This window comes from Cololabis saira, chromosome 20 (genome assembly GCF_033807715.1).
Source record: "Cololabis saira isolate AMF1-May2022 chromosome 20, fColSai1.1, whole genome shotgun sequence".
In the NCBI taxonomy this organism is placed as follows: Eukaryota; Metazoa; Chordata; class Actinopteri; order Beloniformes; family Belonidae; genus Cololabis; species Cololabis saira.
Window position 1 is genome coordinate 39,174,267 of NC_084606.1, and position 25,388 is coordinate 39,199,654.

General features: G+C 45.0%; 1 protein-coding gene across 1 annotated transcript in view; it reads right to left on the bottom strand.

Moving 5' to 3' along the window:
• The window catches only part of LOC133420537 (ankyrin-2-like), a 115,060-nt gene that overhangs the window by 41,786 nt on the left and 47,886 nt on the right, over positions 1-25,388 (bottom strand). Inside the window, exons 16-25 of the mRNA XM_061710230.1 lie at positions 20,692-20,790; positions 16,996-17,094; positions 14,831-15,028; positions 14,634-14,732; positions 13,349-13,447; positions 13,076-13,174; positions 12,894-12,992; positions 11,642-11,714; positions 11,360-11,413; positions 5,987-6,119 (exon numbers count right to left, since the gene is read on the bottom strand). Coding sequence (XP_061566214.1) covers positions 5,987-6,119; positions 11,360-11,413; positions 11,642-11,714; positions 12,894-12,992; positions 13,076-13,174; positions 13,349-13,447; positions 14,634-14,732; positions 14,831-15,028; positions 16,996-17,094; positions 20,692-20,790 — 1,052 coding nt within the window. The remainder of the gene's footprint in view (positions 1-5,986; positions 6,120-11,359; positions 11,414-11,641; positions 11,715-12,893; positions 12,993-13,075; positions 13,175-13,348; positions 13,448-14,633; positions 14,733-14,830; positions 15,029-16,995; positions 17,095-20,691; positions 20,791-25,388) is intronic.

The following is a 25,388-nucleotide window of genomic DNA, read 5'->3' on the forward strand; positions in this document are numbered from 1 at the left end:
TTTACAGATGCAGTCAGTATTAAAAATGCTCCATATCCCATCCTTGGAGGACGGTTAGACTGGTTATTTCATTAACGGTGAAGAGGAAAAGGCCTGACTCAGCACATACCTTTGCATTCGACTATGGAGGCAGACAAGGAAGACCGACCGTGAAGTATGAGGAGGCGAGGTTGCAAAACACACAAACACACACACGTACAAATGCAGACAGTTAGATGTTTTGTGCACAAAAAGAAAGGGTTTCACATACAGGAAGTACATCAGTAATTAGACAGAGACAGGGTGTGTCTCTACTAGGGGTTGTAACGATACACTAATCTCACCATACGGTATGATACACGATATTGAGGTGACGATAATGATACAATACGATATTATAGCAGTATTTTTATTAACAACTTGAATGAGGAAATTATGACTAGAAAAAATGGTCTTTTATTTGAAAGACACAAAATACAAAACAATGCTGTGCGTTTGCCCTATTGTTACAGTTTGTAATGATTTATAACTGTTTAGGTTTTAAAGAGAAAGCCAGGCCAACCATTTTCCACAAACTAAAAGTTAATATCAGGTTTGCATTATGCATCTTCAGTTTCATACAAGTACAAATATTTTGCCACAAACTGAATAGTTTCTCTCATGTATGATTTGACTTTTTCTTTTCCAGAAATTTAACAACTAAAATTATATAAATAAATAAAAGTAAATAAATAAAACTATGAAAACACCGGTGCATCAGCAAAAATAGTCCCTGGTAATTCACTTCCGTTGTGGCTTTTTTATTTGCGTCGTTTTTTTTTCAATTTTCAGCAGGGTTTCTTTATATTTGCAGCGTTTATTTTATTTGCAAAGCGTTTATTAAATTTGCAGCAGCGTTTATTTCTGTTTTGCAGCGTTACTTTTATTTTCAGCAATGGCGGGGTCTCGACCACCGTACTTATTTCTTTGATTCACTGTGACCGGACAAGCTGGAAGCTAAAGAAAGTATCAACCAGCGCTCTGGGGGGTTTTGCACCGCGGAGAGAATGGAGTGACGGAGAAGTCCGAAGGTTCACGACGGCGTCACGGAGACGGCGTAGGCTCTGCGTTGGTTTAAGGCAGAACCATAACCCTTGTGCTGTACTTCTGGGTCAAGGAAGGAAGGAAGGAAGGAAGGAAGGAAGGAAGGAAGGAAGGAAGGAAGGAAGGAAGGAAAGAAGGAAGGAAGGAAGGAAGGAAGGAAGGAAGGAAGGAAGGAAGGAAGGAAGGAAGGAAGGAAGGAAGGAAGGAAGGAAGGATGGGAGAAAAGGAAGGGAGAGAAAGGAAGGGAGAAAAGAAGGAAGGAAGGAAAGAGGAAGGAAGGAAAGGAAGGAAGGAAGGAAGGAAGGAAGGAAGGAAGGAAGGAAGGAAGGAAGGAAGGAAGGAAGGAAGGAAGGAAGGAAGGAAGGGAGAAAATAAGGAAGGAAGGATGGGAGAGAAAGGAAGGGAGAAAAGAAGGAAGGAAGGAAAGAGGAAGGAAGGAAAGGAAGGAAGGAAGGAAGGAAGGAAGGAAGGAAGGAAGGAAGGAAGGAAGGAAGGAAGGAAGAAAATAAGGAAGGAAGGAAGGGAGAAAAGGAAGGGAGAAAAGAAGGAAGGAAGGAAGGAAGGAAGGAAGGAGAAGGAAGGAAGGAAGGAAATAAGGGAGGGAAGGAAGGAAGGAAATAAGGAAGGAAGGAAGGAAGGAAGGAAGGAAGGAAGGAAGGAAGGAAGGAAGGAAGGAAGGAAGAAAATAAGGAAGGAAGGAAGGGGAGAAAAGGAAGGGAGAAAAGAAGGAAGGAAGGAAGGAAGGAAGGAAGGAAGGAAGGAAGGAAGGAAGGAAGGAAGGAAAGAAGGAAGGGAGAAAATAAGGAAGGAAGGATGGGAGAAAGGAAGGGAGAAAAGAAGGAAGGAAGGAAAGGGAAAAAAGTGGAAAGGAAGAAGGAAAGAGAGAGCAGGAGGAAAGAAGGAATGGAGGAAAGAAGGAAGGAAGGAAGGAAGGGAGGAAAAGAGGAAGGGAAGAAAAAAGGAGGAGAGCAGGAGGAAAGAAGGAAGGAAGGAAATAAGGAAGGAAGGATGGAGAAAAGGAAGGGGAGAAAAGAACAAATGAAGGAAGGAAGAAGGAAGGAAGGAAGGAAGGAAGGAAGGAAGGAAGGAAGGAAGGAAGGAAGGAAGGAAGGAAGGAAGGAAGGAAAGGAAGAAAAGTGGAAGGGAAGAAGAGAGGAGAGAGCAGGGGGAAATAAGGAAGGGAGGAAAGAAGGAAGGAAGGAAGGAAGGGAGAAAAGAGGAAGGGAAGAAGGAAGAAAAGAGGAAGGGAAGAAAGGAAGGAAGAGAGCAGGAGGAAGGAAGGGAAAAGGAAGGCAGGAAGGAAGGAAAGGGAAGAAGGAAGGAGAGAAGTAGGAGGAAAGAAGGAAGGAAGGAAGGAAGGAAGGAAGGAATGAAGGAAGGAGGAAAGGAGAAAACTAGGAAAGAAGGAAGGAAGGGAGAAGTGAAGAGGAAGGGAAGAAGGAAGAAAAGAGGAAGGGAAGAAGGAAGGAGAGTGCAGGAGGCAAGGAGGTAAAGAATAGGAAGGAAGGAAGGAAGGAAGGAAGGAAGGAAGGAAGGAAGGAAGGAAGGAAGGATGAAAAGGGAAGAAGGAAGGACGAAAAGGGAAGAAGGAAGGAGAGAGTAGGAGGAAAGAAGGAAGGAAGAAAGGAAGGAAGGAAGGTGAGAGAAAACAAGGAAGGAAGGAAGGAAGGAAGGAAAGAAGGAAGGGGAGGAAGGAAGGGAGAAAAGAGGAAGGGAAGAAGGAAGGAGAGAGCAAGAGGAAAGAAGGAAGGAAGGAAGGAAGGAAGGAAGGGAGGAAAACAAGGAAGGAAGGAAGGAAGGAAGGAAGGAAGGATGGAAGGAAGGAAGGAAGGAAGGAAGGAAGGGAAGGAAGGAAGGAAGGAAGGAAGGAAGGAAAGGGAAGGAAGGAAGGAAGGAAGGAAGGAAGGATGGGAGAAAAAGGAAGGGAGAAAAGGAAGGGAGAAAAGAAGGAAGGAAGGAAAGAGGAAGGAAGGAAAGGAAGGAAGGAAGAAGGAAGGAAGGAAGGAAGGGAAGGAAGGAAGGAAGGAAGGAAGGAAGGAAGGAAGGAAGGAAGGAAGGAAGGAAGAAGGGAGAAAATAAGGAAGGAAGGATGGGAGAAGAGAAAGGAAGGGAGAAAAGAAGGAAGGAAGGAAAGAGGAAGGAAGGAAAGGAAGGAAGGAAGGAAGGAAGGAAGGAAGGAAGGAAGGAAGGAAGGAAGGAAGGAAGAAGAAAATAAGGAAGGAAGGAAGGGAGAAAAAGGAAGGAGAGAAAGAGGAAGGAAGAAGGAAGGAAGGAAGGAAGGAAGGAAGGAAGGAAATAAGGGAGGAAGGAAGGAAGGAAATAAGGAAGAAGGAAGGAAGGAAGGAAGGAAGGAAGGAAGGAAGGAAGAAGGAAGGAAGGAAGAAAATAAGGAAGGAAGGAAGGGAGAAAAGGAAGGGAGAAAAGAAGGAGGAAGGACAGGAAGGAAGGAAGGAAGGAAGGAAGGAAGGAAGGAAGGAAGGAAAGAAGGAAGGGAGAAAATAAGGAAGGAAGGATGGGAGAAAAGGAAGGGAGAAAAGAAGGAAGGAAGGAAAGGGAAAAAAAAGTGGAAAGGAAGAAGGAAAGAGAGAGCAGGAGGAAAGAAGGAATGGAGGAAAGAAGGAAGGAAGGAAGGAAGGGGAGGAAAAGAGGAAGGAAGAAAAAAGGAGAGAGCAGGAGGAAAGAAGGAAGAAGGAAAGGAATAAGGGAAGGAAGTGTTGGGAAAAAGGAAGGGAGAAAAGAACAAATGTAAGGAAGGAAGGAAGGAAGGAAGGAAGGAAGGAAGGAAGGAAGGAAGGAAGGAAAGGAAGGAAGGAAGGAAGGGAAGGAAGGAAGAAAAGTGGAAGGGAAGAAGGAAGGAGAGAGCAGGGGGAAATAAGGAAGGGAGGAAAGAAGGAAGGAAGGAAGGAAGGGAGAAAAGAGGAAGGGAAGAAGGAAGAAAAGAGGAAGGGAAGAAGGAAGGAGAGAGCAGGAGGAAGGAAGGGAAAAGGAAGGCAGGAAGGAAGGAAAGGGAAGAAGGAAGGAGAGAGTAGGAGGAAAGAAGGAAGGAAGGAAGGAAGGAAGGAAGGAATGAAGGAAGGAGGAAAGGAGAAAACTAGGAAAGAAGGAAGGAAGGGAGAAAAGAGGAAGGGAAGAAGGAAGAAAAGAGGAAGGGAAGAAGGAAGGAGAGTGCAGGAGGAAGGAGGTAAAGAAAGGAAGGAAGGAAGGAAGGAAGGAAGGAAGGAAGGAAGGAAGGAAGGATGAAAAGGCGAGAAGGAAGGACGAAAAGGGAAGAAGGAAGGAGAGAGTAGGAGGAAAGAAGGAAGGAAGAAAGGAAGGAAGGAAGGGAGAAAACAAGGAAGGAAGGAAGGAAGGGAAGGAAAGAAGGAAGGGAGGAAGGAAGGGAGAAAAGAGGAAGGGAAGAAGGAAGGACGAGAGCAAGAGGAAGAAGGAAGGAAGGAAGGAAGGAAGGAAGGGAGAAAACAAGGAAGGAAGGAAGGAAGGAAGGAAAGAAGGATGGAAGGAAGGAAGGAAGGAAGGAAGGAAGGAAGGAAGGAAGGAAGGGAAGGAAGGAAGGAAGGAAGGAAGGGAGGAAAAGAGGGAAGTGAAGAAGGAAGGAGAGAGCAGGAGGAAAGAAGGACAGGAGAATTAGGTCATTTTGACCCGAAGACAGCACAAGGGTTAAATCAGGCTTTAATCCTACCGTGCTACACACTGAAACAACAAGCGTTGGAAAGATGGGAGAGATTAGTCACCCACCAGCTCAGAGCGCCCTCTTGTGTTAAACCAAAATCACTACATTGAAAAAGAAATCAGCGTCTGCTTGTATTGACTGGATACATTTGTCTCAATATCGCGCTACAGTTTGTCACCTCCCACGACACGTATCGTGACGTTTTTGTCTCGGGAAATTTCGTGGCACAATATATTGTTACACCCCTAGTCTGTACACAGGAGAGCCAGGGTCAACTAGTCTTCCAGAACATGAAGGGTTAGATGGAAAGCGATGCACGTACTTATCATTAACTCTATGTACTGTCTTTGGGTCAAAATGACCTAATTCTCCTGTCCTTTTTTCCTCCTGCTCTCTCCTTCCTTCTCCCTTCCTCTTTTCTCCCTTCCTTCCTTCCTTCCTTCCTTCCTTCCTTCCTTCCTTCCTTCCTTCCTTCCTTCCTTCCCTTCCTTCCTTCCTTCCTTCCTTCCCTTCCTTCCTTCCTTCCTTCCTTCCTTCTTTACTCCTTTCCTTCTTTCTTTTCTTTCCTTCCTTCCTTCTTTCTCCCCTCGTACATTCTTTCCTTGTTTTCTCCTTTCCTTCCTTCCTTCCTTCCTTCCTTCCTTCCTTCCTTCCTTCCTTCCTTCCTTCCTTCCTTCCTTCCTTCCTTCCTTCTTTTTTCCCTCCTTTCCTTCCTTCCTTCTTTTCTCCCTTCTTCCCATCCTCCCCTTCCTTATTTTTCCCTTTCCTTCCTTCTTTCCTCCCTTCCTTCCTTCTTTTTCCTTCTTTCCTTCCTCCATTCCTTCCATCTTTTCTCCCTTCCTTCCTTCTGTCCTCCCTTCCTTCTTTCCTTCTTTTCTCCCTTCCTTCATATCCTTCCTTCTTTTTTTCCATTCCTTCCTTCTTTCCTCCCTTATTTCCTTCCTTCTTTCTTTCCTTCCTTCATTCCTCCTTTTTTCCCTTCCTTCCTCCTTTTTTCCTTTCCTTTCTTCTTTCCTCCCTTCCTCCCTTCTTTCCTTCCTTCCTTCTTTCCTCCCTTCCTTCCTTCTTTCCTCCCTTCCTTTTTTCCTCCCCCTTCTTCCATTCCTCCTTCCTTGACCCAAAGACAGCACAAGGGTTAAGTGATTATGAGAGACGGGGATAAGTCCTTTTAGTTTTTATTTACAGACAGGTTTTAACAGCCAGAGCAGGTTTTTTTGTCCGTCATTGTTGCAGCGTGTTGTACCTGTCAGCTACGACCGCCCCTCCAGGCTGAATCGAAGGTAGTTCATCCCGTCCAGATACTGTCCTGGCAGGGAGTCGTCTCCCAGCTCCCGGAGGTCTTCGGCCCTCAGGTACTCCCCTCCATCGCCTGTCATTGTGTCGTCACCTTCAGAGGAAAAAAAGATTGAGTGCAGGAGCAGGACTTGCACAAGACCTACTCCAATTTTTTAACCATTCGAGCACACTGTGATATGTGATATGATTCCATGGAACCCCACCACTCGCTTCATGTGTCTAACCGATTTTCCCCACTCAACGACACACCCACTGAGAAGCTGACCCTGGTGATTGGCGACTCCATAGTCAGGCATGTGAGGCCGACTCCAGCGACCATAGTTAGGTGCATCCCGGGGGCCAGAGTGGGCAACATTGAAGCAAAATTGAAGCTGCTGGCAAAGAGTAATCATAAATTTGGTAAAGTTATCATCCATGTCGGAGCTAATGACTCCCGTCTTTGCCAGTCGGATGTTCACTAAAGTTATTTGTGGTCGGTGTGTAACTACGCCAAAACCATGTCGGACTCCGTAGGTTTCTCTGGTCCCCTCCCCAATCTGACCAGCAATGACATGTTTAGGCCGCGATGCTCTCGCTCCGTCGCTGGCTGTCGCGGTGGTGTTCAGAAAACGACGTGGCCTTTATTGACAATTGGGAGACGTTCTGGGGAAAGCCCGGTCTGATTAGAAGAGACGGCATTCATCCCACCCGGGATGGTGCAGCTCTTATTTCTAGAAATCTGGCCAGTTTTATTAGACACTCCCCCCTGACAATCCAGGGTCCAGGCCAGGATGCAGAGCTGCAGTTTAATACACTTCTCTGCTGCTTCCCGAGGACCAACGCCCTGCCAATAAACTGTAGGATTGCATTATGTATTTGGCGACTCTAAAACTATAGGGAATTACATGATGTAATTGGCGACTCTAACAAGGTGTCTAGCAAAATAGAATTGGTTGCAGTTCCCTGCCTTCCAAAAGTTCACCAGGTGCGGCATTATAGAGGCGTCAATCAAAATAACCTTGTAAAAATTAAAACCAATGCACATTTGGTACCAATAAGAGACCGAAAAATTAGATGGCGATGTTGAAGCGCAAAATAGGAGGTATTATTTTAGCAGATGTTTGTCCGATGAAGTTATTGGTAAATTTAGGGAGGCCATTGCTTATCTTACGATAGTGGAAAATAGTGAAGTAGTAGAGGCCAGTGACCTGGGTTCTACCTCTGCAGATGTTGATTTCCTTGCTATTAAACACTGCTGATTTGTTGCATTCAGCTTTAGATGAAGTTGCTCCTTTGAGAAGGAGGGTTTCCAACCATAGGAGCTTAACTCCCTGCTATAATTCAGATATCCACACCGTTGAAACAAAACGTGCGTAAAATGGAAAGGAAGTGGCACTCTTGTAAGTCTGTAGACTCCTATCGTGAATGGAAAGATAGTCTAATACTATATAAAAAAGTAATTTGCAAAGCCGGAACAGCTTATTATTCAGCGTTGATAGAGGATAACAAAAGTAACCCACATTTTCTGTTCAGCACTGTAGCCAGGGCTGACAAAGAGTCACAACTCTGTTGAGCCGTGCATTCCTGCAGCTCTCAGTAGTGAAGACTTTATCAGCTTCTTTAACAGTAAAATCAGGAGAATTAGAGACGAAATCAACCAGCCGGTTGTGGGTGTTTCTTCAGCTTTAGCGACTTCCTAGGCTCTGACTTGTCTCTAGACTATTTTGATTCTATAGACCTCCCTGAGCTGACTTCACTCGTTAATAGAGCTAAGTCAACCACATGTATGTTAGACCCCATCCCGACTCCACTATTCAAACATGTTCTTTCTCTTATTGGCACAACAATACTGGAGCAGATGAACTTATCCCTAAACTTAGGATATGTACCACAGGTTTTCAAAGTTGCAGTAATTAAACCTTTACTTAAAAAACCTTCTCTTGACCCAGACATCTTAGCCTAATTATAGACTAATTTACAATCTTCCATTTGTATCTAAAATTCTGGAAAAGGCAGTTTCAAGCCAGTTATGTGACTAATTGTATAGAAATGATCTGTTTGAAGTCTTTCAGTCAGGGTTCAGAATGCATCATAGCACAGAGACAGCACTGGTTCGAGTCACGAATGACCTCCTTATGGCCTCAGATAAGGGATTAGTGTCCATACTGGTTCTACTGGACCTCAGTGCTGCTTTTGACACTGTAGATCATGGCATTTTACTGCACAGGTTAGAGCATGTTGTTTGGATTAAAGGGACAGCTCTACGTTGGTTTAAATCATATCTACTGTATCTGACAGGTTCCAGTTTGTTCATGTACATGAGGTTTCTTCAGGACAGTCAAGGGTCTGTTATGGTGTTCCGCAGGGTTCAGTGCTAGGGCCAATCTTGTTCAGTTTATACATGTAGCCATTGGGAAGTATAATCCAGAAATCACGGCATACACCTTTCATTGTTATGCTGATGATACGCAGCTCTATTTGTCTATGAAGCCCCGATGAAACAGAACTGTTAGTTAAACTTCAGGCATGTCTGAGGGACATCAAGGACTGGGATGTCCGGAAATTTCTTGCTTCTAAATTCAGATAAAAACAGAGGTTATCATTCTTGGTCCAGAGCATCTTAGGAAGGGATTAGATGGTGTTGCGATGGCTTCCAGTGCAACTGTGAGAAACCTTGGTGTTATTTTCAATCAGGATTTGTCGTTTAAACCATATGTTAATCAGGTTTTTAAAATAGCATTTTTCCATCGTAATATCGCAAAGATTAGGAAAATCCTCTCGCAGAGTGATGCAGAAAAAACTAGTTCATGCATTTGTATCTTCTAGACTAGATTATGGTGATGTGTTATTAGCAGGATGTCCAAGTAATTTGCTGAATAGGCTCCAGCTGATCCAAAATGCAGCAGCACGAAGTACTGACAGGAATCAGCAGGAGAGACCACGTTTCTCCAGTGTTAGCGTCGCTCCATTGGCTTAGCTCCACAATATTTGCAAGACCTGATAGTGCCTTACTGTTCCTGGCAGAGCTCACCGTTCTCGGAGAGTGCAGGTTTACTCGTAGTTCCTAGAGTATCTAAATGTAGATTTGGAGGGCGGGGGCGTTCTGCTATCAGGCACCACTACTATGGAACCAACTTCCAATCTGGGTTAAGGAGGCTGACACCACCTCCACCTTTAAAACCAAACTGAAAACCTTTCTGTTTAGTAAACCTCTAGTTAGTGTTTAGTAAACCTCTAGTTAGTGTTGTTAACTCTCTAGTTAGTGTAAACTCTAGTGTGTTAGAGTCAGTAGTCATAGCTGCAGCTATAGAACAAGACTATAACTCATTCTACCTGCTTTTTTGTCCTGCTTTTTATTTCGTACTACCTTTATTTTCCATTGTCTATATTTTGTAATTATATATATTTTTTACTTTTTACTTTTTTACCCCCCTTCCCTGCATGTGTGTGTTAAGTGTATTGCTGCTAACATGTGAGGTTCCCCATTGAGGGAGAAATAAAGGATTATCTTATCTTATCTTATAATAGTTAGTCTGAAACATAGCTTGGTGGTAGATATGCTGCTATAGGCCTATGCTGCAGGGGGGCCGACATGATCACTGGGCGGTGCCCCTCACCTTTCTCTTCTCTTCTTCCCATTTTTTAATTAAAGTATCTCATAGCCATCATTGTTGTCCATCGTTCTTGAAGTTCGTTGTGCTGGCCCCCTTTTTTCTCTTTTGTGTGTGTTTGCCGGCCGGAGCTTCAGGAGCTGCATGCTGACCTGCAGTCCCCCCCCCCCTGATCATCCCACTGCTGCTTCCACCTGTCTGTGTAGATGTTTGCTATGTGCTTGCCCCCGACCACCTCAGTGTCTGCTGTCTACATCTGTTTATACAGTCATCCCTAGTGAACCAGTAGTGAACCAGTTAGCCATTGTGTCTGTGTCTCTCCTTTCTCTGTTCTTCATTCTCTCTGTCTGTTCTCTCTTTTCCTGCTCTGCCCAGCTGGTCTCCAGCAGGAGGGTCCCCCGTTATGATCCAGGTACTGGTCCAGTTTTTCCTGGCCACTGTTGATGTCATGTTTATGTAATAATTGTTCGGGGGTCATGTTCTGAGTCTCTTGAAAAAACCTAGAGACAACTTCTGTTGTAATAGACGCTATAATAAAATTGAATTTATTATAGCGATCGCAAAAAACAGACCACGCACGTTTCTATGCTCGGTCAATCAACAGCGTCACCACAAGATCGCGTTGTGGCTGTGGTTGAGGTGACTTTTGAAGGCTCCGCGTTGATTCGAAGATTAGAAGATACTGACGCGTTCCACCATGATGCCTCTACGGGGTAACTGGAGCCTCAGCAGAACAACTACAGACGCACGTTTGGCAGCCGTCTATTGGCGCTTTTCCACTAGTACCTACTCAGCTCAACTCGACTCGCCTCAGTTTACTTCTTTTCCACCAGGGAACTCTACTCTGCAGAGGTTCTAAGTCGGGCTGTATCTGACATCATCACACTACAGGCCACCGATTGGTCGGGGGGTTGGAGTCAGACGTCTGAGTCAGGAGGAGGAAATCAGTGAAAGGGCGACTCTGACGGATTCTTGTTCATTTTATTCGACAGGCAATGGCAGCAAAAGTCTGTTTGGTGATCCAACTCTGAGGTGCAGATGTTCATAAATCTGGTGCTGAGGAGAGAATTAAAAAGGGATCTAGACGGAGATAAGGAACGACCAGATCTACCAGGAGCTCTGTCTCTTCATAGCTGCTCACGGTTCCAGCTGACTTTTCAGAGGCGCAGAGACAAAAGCATTGCCGCTTGAAGCTTCTTTCAATCTCATTTTTTAACTTGATATCAAACACAAGCCACAGACCCAGCAGCACATTTATCATCTCCTCCAGGTTCTACATCTTTAGTGTTGTTGTCTTCTTCGTTTAGATCACACAATCAAATATGTCACAGCAGATTCTCTCCAACCTCCTACTTCTCATCTGGGTATCGAAAATACAAGGGCGAGGCAAGTCGAGTCGAGACGAGGCATGGTGGGTCGAGTCGGGCTGAGTAGGTACTAGTGTAAAAGTGTACAGTCCCCGAATCAGAAAAGGCTGGAACAATATGCCTGGAGGTGCCTGAGGAAGTAAAAAATGTGAAAATAGTTAACTCTTTTTGTTATTATTATTATTATTATTATTATTATTATTATTATTATTATTATTATTATTATTATTAGAGGAAAACTTCCAATTTTCAAAAATGTCCAGTCCATTCCCATTAATTCCCATATATTCCAGTTAATTCCTGTGGAAAGCTTGTGTCTCTGAAAAGTCATGTGGATTTGCATCCCTGTTCACACACAAAACCATGCTCATTACCTTCCTCGTCCGTGATGTCATCTGACAGAACATCAGCCTGCACGGCTCTCGCTGCTGCAGGTGGACAATTCAGTCACTCTCTAGATCTTTAAATCTTATCATGTGTCAAAGGTTTACGACTCTGTTGTGTTTCAGTCTGCCTGATGGATTCCTGCAGCTCTGAGAGACTGACAACACCCCTAGTTCTGGCTGAACAAGCAGGTTTAGATGGGTTGATGGAGCTAGCGAGGCCTCCTGGCTGCCGGACCGTAGAGATGAGCGCTGGTGTGCACCGTGACTCACCTTCTTCATCCGAGACGTCTAGCACTTCAGTCATGGTCTCCGGCACGTTCAGCTTGTGTTTCTCCGTCACCGTCTGGCAACAGAAAGGAAAAGGATCCCATTAGCTACCGCTCAGCTGAGCTCCTGTATGTGTGCGTGTTTTTTCTCTCTCACTATTTGCCTCGACATTACTGCATCCATATTTTGTGTCACTTGTGTGAGCAGTCAACAACCACAGTAACAGGGACACCTTTCATTATTATCATTTTTGTCCATCGTACTTGTAGTTTCTTGTGCTGGCCCCCTTTTTTCTTTTTTGTGCATGTTTGCAGGCCAGAGGTTCAGGAGCTGCATGCTGACCTGCAGTCCCCCCCTCTGATCATCCCACTGCTGCTTCCACCTGCCTGCAGTCCCCCCCTCTGATCATCCCACTGCTGCTTCCACCTGCCTGCAGTCCCCCCCTCTGATCATCCCACTGCTGCTTCCACCTGCCTATGTAGATTTCTGCTGTGTGCTGCTGATGTCCTGGCCTGCCCCCTCTCCTTTCACTGTTCTTCATTCTCTCTCTGTGTTCTCTCTTTTCCTGCTCTGCCCAATCTGGCCTCCGGCAGGAGGGTCCTCCCTTATCATCCAGGTCCTGGTCCAGGTTTCTTCCCTCCTAAAGGGGAGTTTTTCTTGCCACTGTTTGGCTTATGGTTTTTCTAACACTAGGGGAGTTTTTCCTGCCATTGTTTATGTAATAATTGCTTGGGGGTTTATGGTCATGTTCTGGGTCTCTGGAAAGATCCTGGATACAACTTTTGTTGTAAAAGACGCTATATAAATAAAATTCCATCCATCCATCCATTATCTATACCCGCTTTATCCCTTGCGGGGTCACGGGGGTCTGCTGGAGCCTATCCCAGCTCATTTCAGGTGAGAGGCAGGCAGATAAATAAAATTGAAATTGAAAATTGAAATTGAAACCTTTCCTTTTCCACTCCTTTTGCCTTCAGAACAATCTTTATGTTTGGTGGCACAGATTCAACAAGCTGTTGAAACATTGCTCCTGATCCATATACATGATATCATCACACACTACCTCCTGCCACCACACCCCCGGGGGGTCTCTGATAGAGGGCTGCATTGGGATTGGGTCCCGCTGGGTCCAATGGGACCCAATGCAAATCTCGCGGGAGCGGGCGGTTTGAACTGTGCTGTGGGCGGGAACAGGCGGCTAAAAAAAAACACTGCGAGATCTACCACTGAAACCACTTCCACCTCTCCGGCGTACCGTGGTGGTGGTGATGATCTCCTCGGTGACGACCCTCAGCGTGTCCACCACAGATATGTATCCCAGCCTCCGGGCAATGCCCAGGGCAGTGTTACCATTCTGGAGAAGAAAAGAAAGGTGTATTATCTTGACACGGCAGCACGGACAGAGCAGCTGGCAGAGTGTGGGAGGTGTTTACTCACCACCGTCATGGCGTTGGGTTTAGCTCCGTACTGCAGCAGAACATTAATGATGTGTGTGTTTCCCTGCTGGGCTGCTTGGTGGAGGGGAGTGTATCCATTCTGATGAGGAATCACAACTTTATTCAGCATTCAATAACATCATAAGCAGGGCTGCTTCACCCAAATGATCTGATAGATCAGACAAACTAGTGACCACCAAGAAAAATTAGTCTAAAATCTTGTAAAGTGAATGAATATAGTCAACATCTGTTGTAGGGAACTGCTTTGGATGACCTTGGTTTTGGCGTTGACACCAGCTCCGTTTTGAAGTAAGAAGTTGACCATCTTGGCATTTCCGTAGTGGCAGGCTACGATCAGAGGGGTGTAGCCCAGCTGGGAAAGAACAGACATGAGCTTTACTGGAACTGCTATTCATGCACTGGATAAATCCAGCAGAAGCTGAACCAAGCTGTGGGCTGTCTCAGCTTTTGCCTGCTTTCACACCTGTGGCCCGTTTGTTTTGTTCCGATTCAGGGGCTAAATCGTTACAGTTGTTTCGTTTTTCGTTTGTGGTGTTTGTGTTCACAAGGCAACCGTCTGTAGCAGTTCAAAGCTGTTAAAAAATGCCATGCGCGAACCAACTGTTCTCTCATTGGTCAGAAATGAACGCGGAAGGAGTTTCTTCTTCCGTACCCCGGGAAAAACAACAAAGGTTATGAGTGAGTTGTGTGGGTTGCTGTGTGGATTCTGTTCTCACTGCAAACGAACCGCTCCAGGTCTGGAATGGAAGCGAGCCGAGACCACCTTTCCTAGGAGATCTCGGCTCGCTTGTTTTGTCCCGCATCCGAGCCCGATCGCTGTGTTCACATGTACCAGGGGTCGGCAATCCAAAATGTTGAAAGAGCCATATTGGACCAAAAACACAAAAAAACAATATGTCTGGAGCCGCAAAAAATGAAAAGTCTCGTATAAGCCTTAGAATGAAGACAACACGTGCTGCATGTTTCTATATTAGTTAGAACTGGGGGAAGATTTTTTTTTTCATTATGCACTTTGAGAAAAAAGTCGAAATGTCCAGAAACAAGTCGAAATGTTAAGAAAAAAGTCAATTTCGTGAATAAAGTAGAAATGTCGAGAAAAAAGTCAAAATTTCGTGCAAAAAGTAGAAATTTTGAGAAAAAAGTCGAAATCTCTAGATTAAAAAGGAAAGAAAAAAGGAAGAAAAAATAAAAAAGGAAAAAAGACGAAAAAAAAGAAAAAAGAAAAAAAAAGAAAAAAAGGGAAAAAAGAGAAAAAAAGAAAAGAAAAAAAAGGAGAAAAAAGGTCAAACATTTTTGAAAAAGCTCCAGGGAGCCACTAGGGCGGCGCTGTGGCTCTAGAGCCGCGGGTTGCCGACCCCCGTCCTAGGAGATCTCAGCTCACTTGTTTTGTCTCGCATCCGAGCGCAATTGCTGTGTTCACGTGTACCAAACCAACCGATCTTTAGGGGGAAACGCTCCCTGTTTCAGAACAACTGCTCCAAATGGGACAGGTGTGAAAGCACACTCAGAGATGGAAGGATGCAGATAACTGCTCATACTTTGGTCTGCTGGTCGAGGTTTGCTCCGTTCTTGGCAAGGATTTCTGCAACAGCTACTTTGTCTTCCTGAGCTGCCAGATGGAGGGCAGTCAGGCCACTCTGCAGGAGGGAAACACGCAGAACAGGGAGGTGAAGAAGCACTAGCAGAGAGATGAAAGACTGGTGCTCCGAGCTGCAGGCTTTGGTTTCCAGGTTACCTTGGTGGGAACGTTGATCTGAGCTCCTTTGCTGATCAGCAGGGCGGCCATGTCGGTGTTTCCCTCCTGGGCGGCCAGGTGGAGCGGAGTGACGCCCTGCTTGGTCAGGATGTCGGTCTCAGCGTCGCACTGCAGCAGCACCGTGGCAATATCCATCTGGTTCTTCTTGGCGGCAATGTGCAGAGGAGTGTAGCCGTTCTGCCGGGACAGACACAGGTGGTACTGCTTAGGCTCTGCAGGACGCCATGGACACATGCTTGCAAAAGGAACATTTCTGGGAAATTTCTGGGAAATGTCTTTAAGATCATGTATGGCAAACCTAAACAGGGACTATGTCATATATTTGTGGGTTTAACCCTTGTGCTGTCTTCGGGTCAAGGAAGGAAGAAGGGAAGAAGGGAGGAAAGAAGGAAGGAAGGAAGAATGAAAAGAAGGAGAGAAAGAAGGAAGAAAGGGAGAAAAGAAGGATGTAAGGAAGGGAGCAAATAAGAAAGGGAGGATGGGAGAAAAGGAAGGTAGAAAAGAAGGAAGGGAGGAAAGAAGGAAGGAAAGAGGAAGGGAAGAAGGAAGGAAGGGAAATAAGAAGGAAGGAAGGAAGGAAGGTAGGAAGGAAGGAAGGGAGAAAACAAGGAAAGAAGGAAGGGAGGAAAGAGGAAGGGAATAAGGAAGGAAGGAAGGAAGGAAGGAAGGAAGGAAGGAAGGAAGGAAGGAAGGAAGGAAGGAAGGAAAGAAGGAAGGAAGGGAGGAAAAAGGAAGGGAAGAAGGAAGGAAGGGAAGAAGGAAGGAAGGGAAGAAGGAAGGAAGGGAGAAAAGAGGAAGGGAGAAGGAAGGAAGGGAAGAAGGAAGGAAGGAAAGAAGGAAGGGAGAAAACAAGGAAAGAAGGAAGGAAGGGAGGAAAAAGGAAGGGAGGAAGGAAGGAAGGAAGGAAGGAAGGAAGGAAGGAAGGAAGGAAGGAAGGAAGGAAGGAAGGAAGGAAGGAAGGAAGGAAGGAAGGAAGGAAGGAAGGAAGGAAGGAAGGAAGGAAGGAAGGAAGGGAGAAAAGAGGAAGGGAGGAGGAAGGAGAGAGCAGGAGGAAAGAAGGACAGAAGAATTAGGTCATTTTGACCCAAAGACAGTACAAGGGTTAATCAATTCTTTCAGTCTAAACTCTTGAGACGTTTAAACCGATTTTAACTTCTGATTTACAGTTATGGTATAAACTCGTTTGAATGTGTTCGTTGGACTAAAACTGCATCTGAAATCCCATCCTTCCACCCTAATGAGTAGCAAAAACAGTGTGAGACTTTTTAGGGGGTCCAAAACATTAGTATGTACACAATAGTATGATTTATCCATACTCATTCTGGAGAAATGTATTAGTATGGATTGATGGACACTAGCTAAGCAGAAACTTCCCACAATGCAATGCAGCGGTGTTTGGTTGCTAAGTGCTGCGCATACACTTAGCAACCAACACAAATGGAGGATAACGTTAGTGGTACCAAGCAAAGCAAAGGAGTAGTTACCATGGTAACAACTCCCCCTCGCAATGTCAGGACGTGCCGTGTGTCTCTGAGTAGTACGTTTGAATTAATGCATAGGCCTACTACTGATATTTACTCAAAAGTGTGCCGAACTTAAGTATACTTTTTGAGTATATACAGGACTGTCTCAGAAAATTAGAATATTGTGATAAAGTTCTTTATTTTCTGTAACGCAATTAAAAAAACAAAAATGTCATACATTCTGGATTCATTACAAATCAACTGAAATATTGCAAGCCTTTTATAATTTTAATATTGCTGATTATGGTTAACAGTTTAAGATTAAGATTCCCAGAATATTCTAATTTTCTGAGATAGGATATTTGAGTTTTCTTAAGCTGTAAACCATGATCGGTAATATTAAAATAATAAAAGGCTTGCAATATTTCAGTTGATTTGTAATGAATCCAGAATGTATGACATTTTTGTTTTTGTAATTTGCATTACAGAAAATCACAATATTCTAATTTTCTGAGACAGTCCTGTACAGATAAACTGGCCTTGCCTCCGATGTAGATCCACACCCTTGACTAACCCCAAAGATGTTTTTTTATTGGTTTGTTGTTATTACTCGTCTCCTATTCTCCTATGAACACATCAGTGAGCACAATGCTGAGCAGGAGAATCCTGCACGAGTCTCACCTTGGCCATGGTGTGGGGCGACGCCCCTTTGTCCAACAGCAGCAGCGCCACCTTCTGGTTATCGTAATGTGCTGCGACGTGGAGGGGGGTGAGGCCGTTCTGCAGGGGGAGGGATGCCGGGTTCAGGAGGATTAAACAGCAGTTAGTGCAGCACGGGGCATTAAAACACTCACACACTTTCAGTTAACGAGGAATGTTAAAAAAGGACTGCAGGCTGGGATGAACGCAAGGAGAGTTATGCATGGAGTTTTGCTAATTTGAAAAGGAAATTGTAATTGAAAAACTAAGATTTGAACCTGAAAATTCAAGTTTTGATTATGAACTTTTATAGTTTCAATTTTTTTTCAGTTTCAGATCTTTTTTTTCAGTTTCACATCTTTTTTTTAGTTTCAGATATTTTTTTCGGTTTCAGATCTTTTTTTTCAGTATCAGATCTTTTTTTTCAGTATCAGATCTTTTATTTCAGTTTCAGATCTTTTTTTTTCAGTATCAGATCTTTTTTTTCAGTATCAGCCTTCTCTGTTATACTGTCACTCATGATGCCACGCCCCTCCCAGTTGATGTCACGCCCCCTACGCCAGATCGGGGCTAAAAGTCGGAAACTGAAAAAAAAAAAATCTGAAACTGAAAAAAAAAAGATGTGAAACTGAAAAAAAAAATGTAAACTGTAAAATGATAAGTTCATAATCAAAACTTGAATTTACAGGTTCAAATCTTAGTTTTTCAAATACAATTTCATTTTCAAATTAGCAAAACGTATGGCCTTGATTTAGCTCCATAGTTATGGAGCAAATAAGAGAAAAGAGAAATCAAACATAAAGAACCTTGCCGTGAAAAATTGTTGGTAATCCAACTGAATAAAAGGTTGATTTGATTCAGATTGATCTTACCAGGCCTTCTGCAGCCAAGTGAACCTCAACACAGAAAAGCAGCAACACATCACGTTACCCTCAAATGGAGGAAGACGTTTCATCAAGAAGCTATGGTGGCCCACAAGGGACAAACGCACTGCAACGCCCTAGTGGCAACGGAGAACGGCTTCAAGTACAGAAACGATTCAAATTCACAAACTCAAAACGAGGTACAAAAAGAGGAACGTGGTGCAAATGAAAAAACCTCCCAAGGCCCTGACGGTAGAGCAGGAGTGTGTGTGGGATTCCTACCTAACGGTACAGTCGGGGTGTGTGTGGGATTCCTACCTGACGGTACAGTCAGTGTGTGTGGGATTCCTACCTGACGGTACAGTCAGTGTGTGTGGGATTCCTACCTGACGGTACAGTCGGAGTGTTTGTGGGATTCCTACCTGACGGTACAGTCAGTGTGTGTGGGATTCCTACCTGACGGGAGAGTCGGAGTGTGTGTGGGATTCCTACCTGACGGGAGAGTCGGGGTGTGTGTGGGATTCCTACCTGACGGTACAGTCAGTGTGTGTGGGATTCCTACCTGACAGGAGAGTCAGAGTGTGTGTGGGATTCCTACCTGACGGGAGAGTCGGAGTGTGTGTGGGATTCTTACCTGACGGGAGAGTCGGAGTGTGTGTGGGATTCCTACCTGACGGTACAGTCGGGGTGTGTGTGGGATTCCTACCTGACGGTACAGTCGGGGTGTGTGTGGGATTCCTACCTGACGGTACAGTCAGTGTGTGTGGGATTCCTACCTGACAGGAGAGTCAGAGTGTGTGTGGGATTCCTACCTGACGGGAGAGTCGGAGTGTGTGTGGGATTCCTACCTGACGGGAGAGTCGGGGTGTGTGTGGGATTCCTACCTGACGGTAGAGCAGGAGTGTGTGTGGGATTCCTACCTGACGGTACAGTCGGGGTGTGTGTGGGATTCCTACCTGACGGTACAGTCGGGGTGTGTGTGGGATTCCTACCTGACGGTACAGTCAGTGTGTGTGGGATTCCTACCTGACGGTACAGTCAGTGTGTGTGGGATTCCTACCTGACGGTACAGTCAGTGTGTGTGGGATTCCTACCTGACGGTACAGTCAGTGTGTGTGGGATTCCTACCTGACGGTACAGTCAGGGTGTGTGTGGGATTCCTACCTGACGGGAGAGTCGGGGTGTGTGTGGGATTCCTACCTGACGGTACAGTCGGGGTGTGTGTGGGATTCCTACCTGACGGTACAGTCGGGGTGTGTGTGGGATTCCTACCTGACGGTACAGTCAGTGTGTGTGGGATTCCTACCTGACGGTACAGTCAGTGTGTGTGGGATTCCTACCTGACGGTACAGTCGAGTGTGTGTGGGATTCCTACCTGACGGTACAGTCGGGGTGTGTGTGGGATTCCTACCTGACGGTACAGTCAGTGTGTGTGGGATTCCTACCTGACGGTACAGTCAGTGTGTGTGGGATTCCTACCTGACGGTACAGTCAGTGTGTGTGGGATTCCTACCTGACGGTACAGTCAGTGTGTGTGGGATTCCTACCTGACGGTACAGTCAGTGTGTGTGGGATTCCTACCTGACGGGAGAGTCGGGGTGTGTGTGGGATTCCTACCTGACGGTACAGTCGAGTGTGTGTGGGATTCCTACCTGACGGTACAGTCGGGGTGTGTGTGGGATTCCTACCTGACGGTACAGTCAGTGTGTGTGGGATTCCTACCTGACGGTACAGTCAGTGTGTGTGGGATTCCTACCTGACGGTACAGTCAGTGTGTGTGGGATTCCTACCTGACGGTACAGTCAGTGTGTGTGGGATTCCTACCTGACGGTACAGTCAGTGTGTGTGGGATTCCTACCTGACGGTACAGTCAGTGTGTGTGGGATTCCTACCTGACGGTACAGTCAGTGTGTGTGGGATTCCTACCTGACGGGAGAGTCGGGGTGTGTGTGGGATTCCTACCTGACGGTACAGTCGGGGTGTGTGTGGGATTCCTACCTAACGGTACAGTCGGGGTGTGTGTGGGATTCCTACCTGACGGTACAGTCAGAGTGTGTGTGGGATTCCTACCTGACGGTACAGTCAGAGTGTGTGTGGGATTCCTACCTGACGGTACAGTCAGTGTGTGTGGGATTCCTACCTAACGGTACAGTCAGAGTGTGTGTGGGATTCCTACCTGACGGGAGAGTCGGGGTGTGTGTGGGATTCCTACCTGACGGTACAGTCGAGTGTGTGTGGGATTCCTACCTGACGGTACAGTCGGGGTGTGTGTGGGATTCCTACCTAACGGTACAGTCGGGGTGTGTGTGGGATTCCTACCTGACGGGAGAGTCGGGGTGTGTGTGGGATTCCTACCTGACGGTACAGTCGAGTGTGTGTGGGATTCCTACCTGACGGTACAGTCGAGTGTGTGTGGGATTCCTACCTGACGGTACAGTCAGTGTGTGTGGGATTCCTACCTGACGGTACAGTCAGGGTGTGTGTGGGATTCCTACCTGACGGTACAGTCGAGTGTGTGTGGGATTCCTACCTGACGGTACAGTCGAGTGTGTGTGGGATTCCTACCTGACGGTAGAGCAGGAGTGTGTATGGGATTCCTACCTGACGGTACAGTCGGGGTGTGTGTGGGATTCCTACCTGACGGTACAGTCAGTGTGTGTGGGATTCCTACCTGACGGTACAGTCAGAGTGTGTGTGGGATTCCTACCTGACGGTACAGTCGGGGTGTGTGTGGGATTCCTACCTGACGGTACAGTCAGAGTGTGTGTGGGATTCCTACCTGACGGTACAGTCGGGGTGTGTGTGGGATTCCTACCTTCCCAGCAGAATCCGGAGGAGCGCGCCGCTGCAGCAGCAGCTTGGCCACTTCCAGGCTTCCGTACTTGGCGGCCACATGCAGCGGAGTGAAACCTTTCTGCAGAGAGAGACGGGGACGGAGAGACGTCTCAACACGGTGGCAGATGAACATCTGTGAGCCCAGAGCTGAGCCCAGATGCTTTATTCACCTTCAACCCCCCAAATGTCTAATGCTTTCAGCTCCATTTCTTTTATTCACATCCATTTTTTGCATTTCATGCCTGCAAACTTACTAAAAAAGTTCAAACTTTATCACAATATTCAAATTTTCTGAGACAGTCCTGTACATATGTATTATGTATATGTATGTAGATCTTTTTATCTTATATATCTTTTTTATCCTGTTGTTTTTAATTTTACTTGTCTTGTTTTATATTTGTAGCTGTGAAGCGTCTTTGAGATATTTTAAAAGTGCTTTATAAATAAAATTGATTATTATTATTATTAGGCCTATTATTATTATTATTATTATTATTATTATTATTATTATCATTATTATTATTATTATTATTATTATTATTATTATTATTATTATTATTATTATTATTATTATTATTATCATTATTACTTCTCCCTCCACAGCGTCCCTGGACGTTGCCCTTATTTGTGTATTATCACTAAAATCGGGGCGGCGTGGCATCAGACAGAAATCCCTTCACTTAAACAAGAATGTGCTTTCAGGTTATTGTCCTGAAGCGACTAGCAGCTGACTGACGTGCTGATGAAACCCCTGGTAACTCCCAGCCTGGGAGACGAGGCGGAGCTTCCGTTTGGCCCTGCGTCCTGCAGAGGGAGCACTTTAACCGTGTGAGAACCCTGAACGGAGCACATGACCGGTGTTTACCACCCAGCCCTGCTGGAGCGGCCGCTCCTTTGTTTGCTCAGCTCTGGTTTGGACGTCAAACATGCACAGAAAAAAAAACTGGAGATGAGAACACGAGAGTCGAGGGTAACGCATGTGTCCTGGTCAAAATAATGTAGTCGGGATCGATGGCTTTTACTTTTGTCTCACGACGCCACAGCTCTCGGTGGTTTGGTTTCTATAGCAACAGCCACATCCCTCGTCCCCAGAGAGAGGTCAATCTGGACCCGGTGAACCGAACACAGCGTCCCAAATGGCTTCGTTTCACTGTTTCACTGTTCTTGTTACATGAAGAAATGACTCCAGTGAGGAGCGGTGCAAAGCGCTGATCTTCAGGGTTCCGCCTCTTCACATAAACATCTCCACCATCACGATGATAAATCACTGGAACGGTCTGGGGCTTTAGGAGGGTTCAGACGCAGGCGGCAGCTTTACAGCCTCATCAATCTTTCATCAGAAGTGGGTCAGATAGACGGGCCGGCCGTAATCACAGGCGTCAGTGCAGCCCCAACTGGATTACGCTTCATTTTGATTTTCTTTTGCGCCAATTACAAGCCTCACTGCTCTCCCCAAGAACCAAACGTCAGCAGGACGTGTCGGGTGTGGCACGGATGGATTCCCTTCTTCTCCTTACATTCAGATTACATTTATAACTGCTAATCTTCTCAGTCAGCTCAGGCTGATCAGATCCGGAGAGAGTCAGACCGTCTTCATTTACACATTTACATGCATTTCTCCAAATCCAGATGAATTGATTGGATACGTTTTGCAGGTTGAAGTGTACAGCAGGGGTCTCCAACCCACTTCCTCCCAAGCTCCCATCGTAGTGACAGGTTGTCTAATAATACCTGAATTTAGTGCTATTAAACATACTGTATGTACAGTAACCTCCGACTATCTGTCCAGTAAACACCTCACTAAAGCAATGATAACCTTATGGTAATCTTAAACATGCTGTTGGGATATCGATGTATGGCCTTCAGTCTATTTACAGTCTAATGAAGTCCCATCTGGTTGTAGGAGGGACTTTCTCATGGATAACTGTTTTGAAAAGAATATAGAACAACGTGTCCAACCTCCGGTGAAAATAATATGTAATAGAGGGAATGTGCATGACGTCACAGATACGACTTCACAGCGGGTTACGCTCACTGAGTGACAGAAAGACTGAGTGTCAGAAAGACTGAGTGGCAGCGTAAACTTTCAGTTTGAGCATCTGGAAAACATCTAAAATGGGAAAGAGCTGTTTTGCGATCGACTGTACTCATAGATTTACTCATAGAGTTATCGTTTTAAAGACTGCCGAAAAATAACCACTGGTTCTTGGTAACTGTACCAAATATTAATGTCCATGGACCACTGGTTCTTGGGGTAACTGTACCAAATATTAATGTCCATGGACCACTGGTTCTTGGGGTAACTGTACCAAATATTAATGTCCATGGACCACTGGTTCTTGGTAACTGTACCAAATATTAATGTCCATGGACCACTGGTTCTTGGGGTAACTGTACCAAATATTAATGTCCATGGACCACTGGTTCTTGGTAACTGTACCAAATATTAATGTCCATGGACCACTGGTTATTGGGGTAACTGTACCAAATATTAATGTCCATGGACCACTGGTTCTTGGTAACTGTACCAAATATTAATGTCCATGGACCACTGGTTCTTGGTAACTGTACCAAATATTAATGTCCATGGACCACTGGTTCTTGGGGTAACTGTAACAAATATTAATGTCCATGGACCACTGGTTCTTGGTAACTGTACCAAATATTAATGTCCATGGACCACTGGTTCTTGGTAACTGTACCAAATATTAATGTCCATGGACCACTGGTTCTTGGTAACTGTACCAAATATTAATGTCCATGGACCACTGGTTCTTGGTAACTGTACCAAATATTAATGTCCATGGACCACTGGTTCTTGGTAACTGTACCAAATATTAATGTCCATGGACCACTGGTTCTTGGTAACTGTACCAATTATTAATGTCCATGGACCACTGGTTCTTGGGGTAACGGTACCAAATATTAATGTCCATGGACCACTGGTTCTTGGGGTAACTGTACCAAATATTAATGTCCATGGACCACTGGTTCTTGGGGTAACTGTACCAAATATTAATGTCCATGGGCCACTGGTTCTTGGTAACTGTACCAAATATTAATGTCCATGGACCACTGGTTCTTGGGGTAACTGTACCAAATATTAATGTCCATGGACCACTGGTTCTTGGTAACTGTACCAAATATTAATGTCCATGGACCACTGGTTCTTGGTAACTGTACCAAATATTAATGTCCATGGACCACTGGTTCTTGGTAACTGTACCAAATATTAATGTCCATGGACCACTGGTTCTTGGTAACTGTACCAAATATTAATGTCCATGGATCACTGGTTCTTGGGGTAACTGTACCAAATATTAATGTCCATGGACCACTGGTTCTTGGTAACTGTACCAAATATTAATGTCCATGGACCACTGGTTCTTGGGGTAACTGTACCAAATATTAATGTCCATGGACCACTGGTTCTTGGTAACTGTACCAAATATTAATGTCCATGGACCACTGGTTCTTGGTAACTGTACCAAATATTAATGTCCATGGACCACTGGTTCTTGGGGTAACTGTACCAAATATTAATGTCCATGGACCACTGGTTCTTGGGGTAACTGTACCAAATATTAATGTCCATGGACCACTGGTTCTTGGGGTAACTGTACCAAATATTAATGTCCATGGACCACTGGTTCTTGGGGTAACTGTACCAAATATTAATGTCCATGGACCACTGGTTCTTGGTAACTGTACCAAATATTAATGTCCATGGACCACTGGTTCTTGGTAACTGTACCAAATATTAATGTCCATGGACCACTGGTTCTTGGGGTAACTGTACCAAATATTAATGTCCATGGACCACTGGTTCTTGGTAACTGTACCAAATATTAATGTCCATGGACTACTGGTTCTTGGTAACTGTACCAAATATTAATGTCCATGAACCACTGGTTCTTGGGGTAACGGTACCAAATATTAATGTCCATGGACCACTGGTTCTTGGGGTAACTGTACCAAATATTAATGTCCATGGACCACTGGTTCTTGGGGTAACTGTACCAAATATTAATGTCCATGGACCACTGGTTCTTGGGGTAACTGTACCAAATATTAATGTCCATGGACCACTGGTTCTTGGGGTAACTGTACCAAATATTAATGTCCATGGACCACTGGTTCTTGGGGTAACTGTACCAAATATTAATGTCCATGGACCACTGGTTCTTGGTAACTGTACCAAATATTAATGTCCATGGACCACTGGTTCTTGGTAACTGTACCAAATATTAATGTCCATGGACCACTGGTTCTTGGGGTAACTGTACCAAATATTAATGTCCATGGACCACTGGTTCTTGGTAACTGTACCAAATATTAATGTCCATGGACTACTGGTTCTTGGTAACTGTACCAAATATTAATGTCCATGAACCACTGGTTCTTGGGGTAACGGTACCAAATATTAATGTCCATGGACCACTGGTTCTTGGGGTAACTGTACCAAATATTAATGTCCATGGACCACTGGTTATTGGGGTAACTGTACCAAATATTAATGTCCATGGACCACTGGTTCTTGTTAACTGTACCAAATATTAATGTCCATGGACCACTGGTTCTTGGTAACTGTACCAAATATTAATGTCCATGGACCACTGGTTCTTGGGGTAACTGTAACAAATATTAATGTCCATGGACCACTGGTTCTTGGTAACT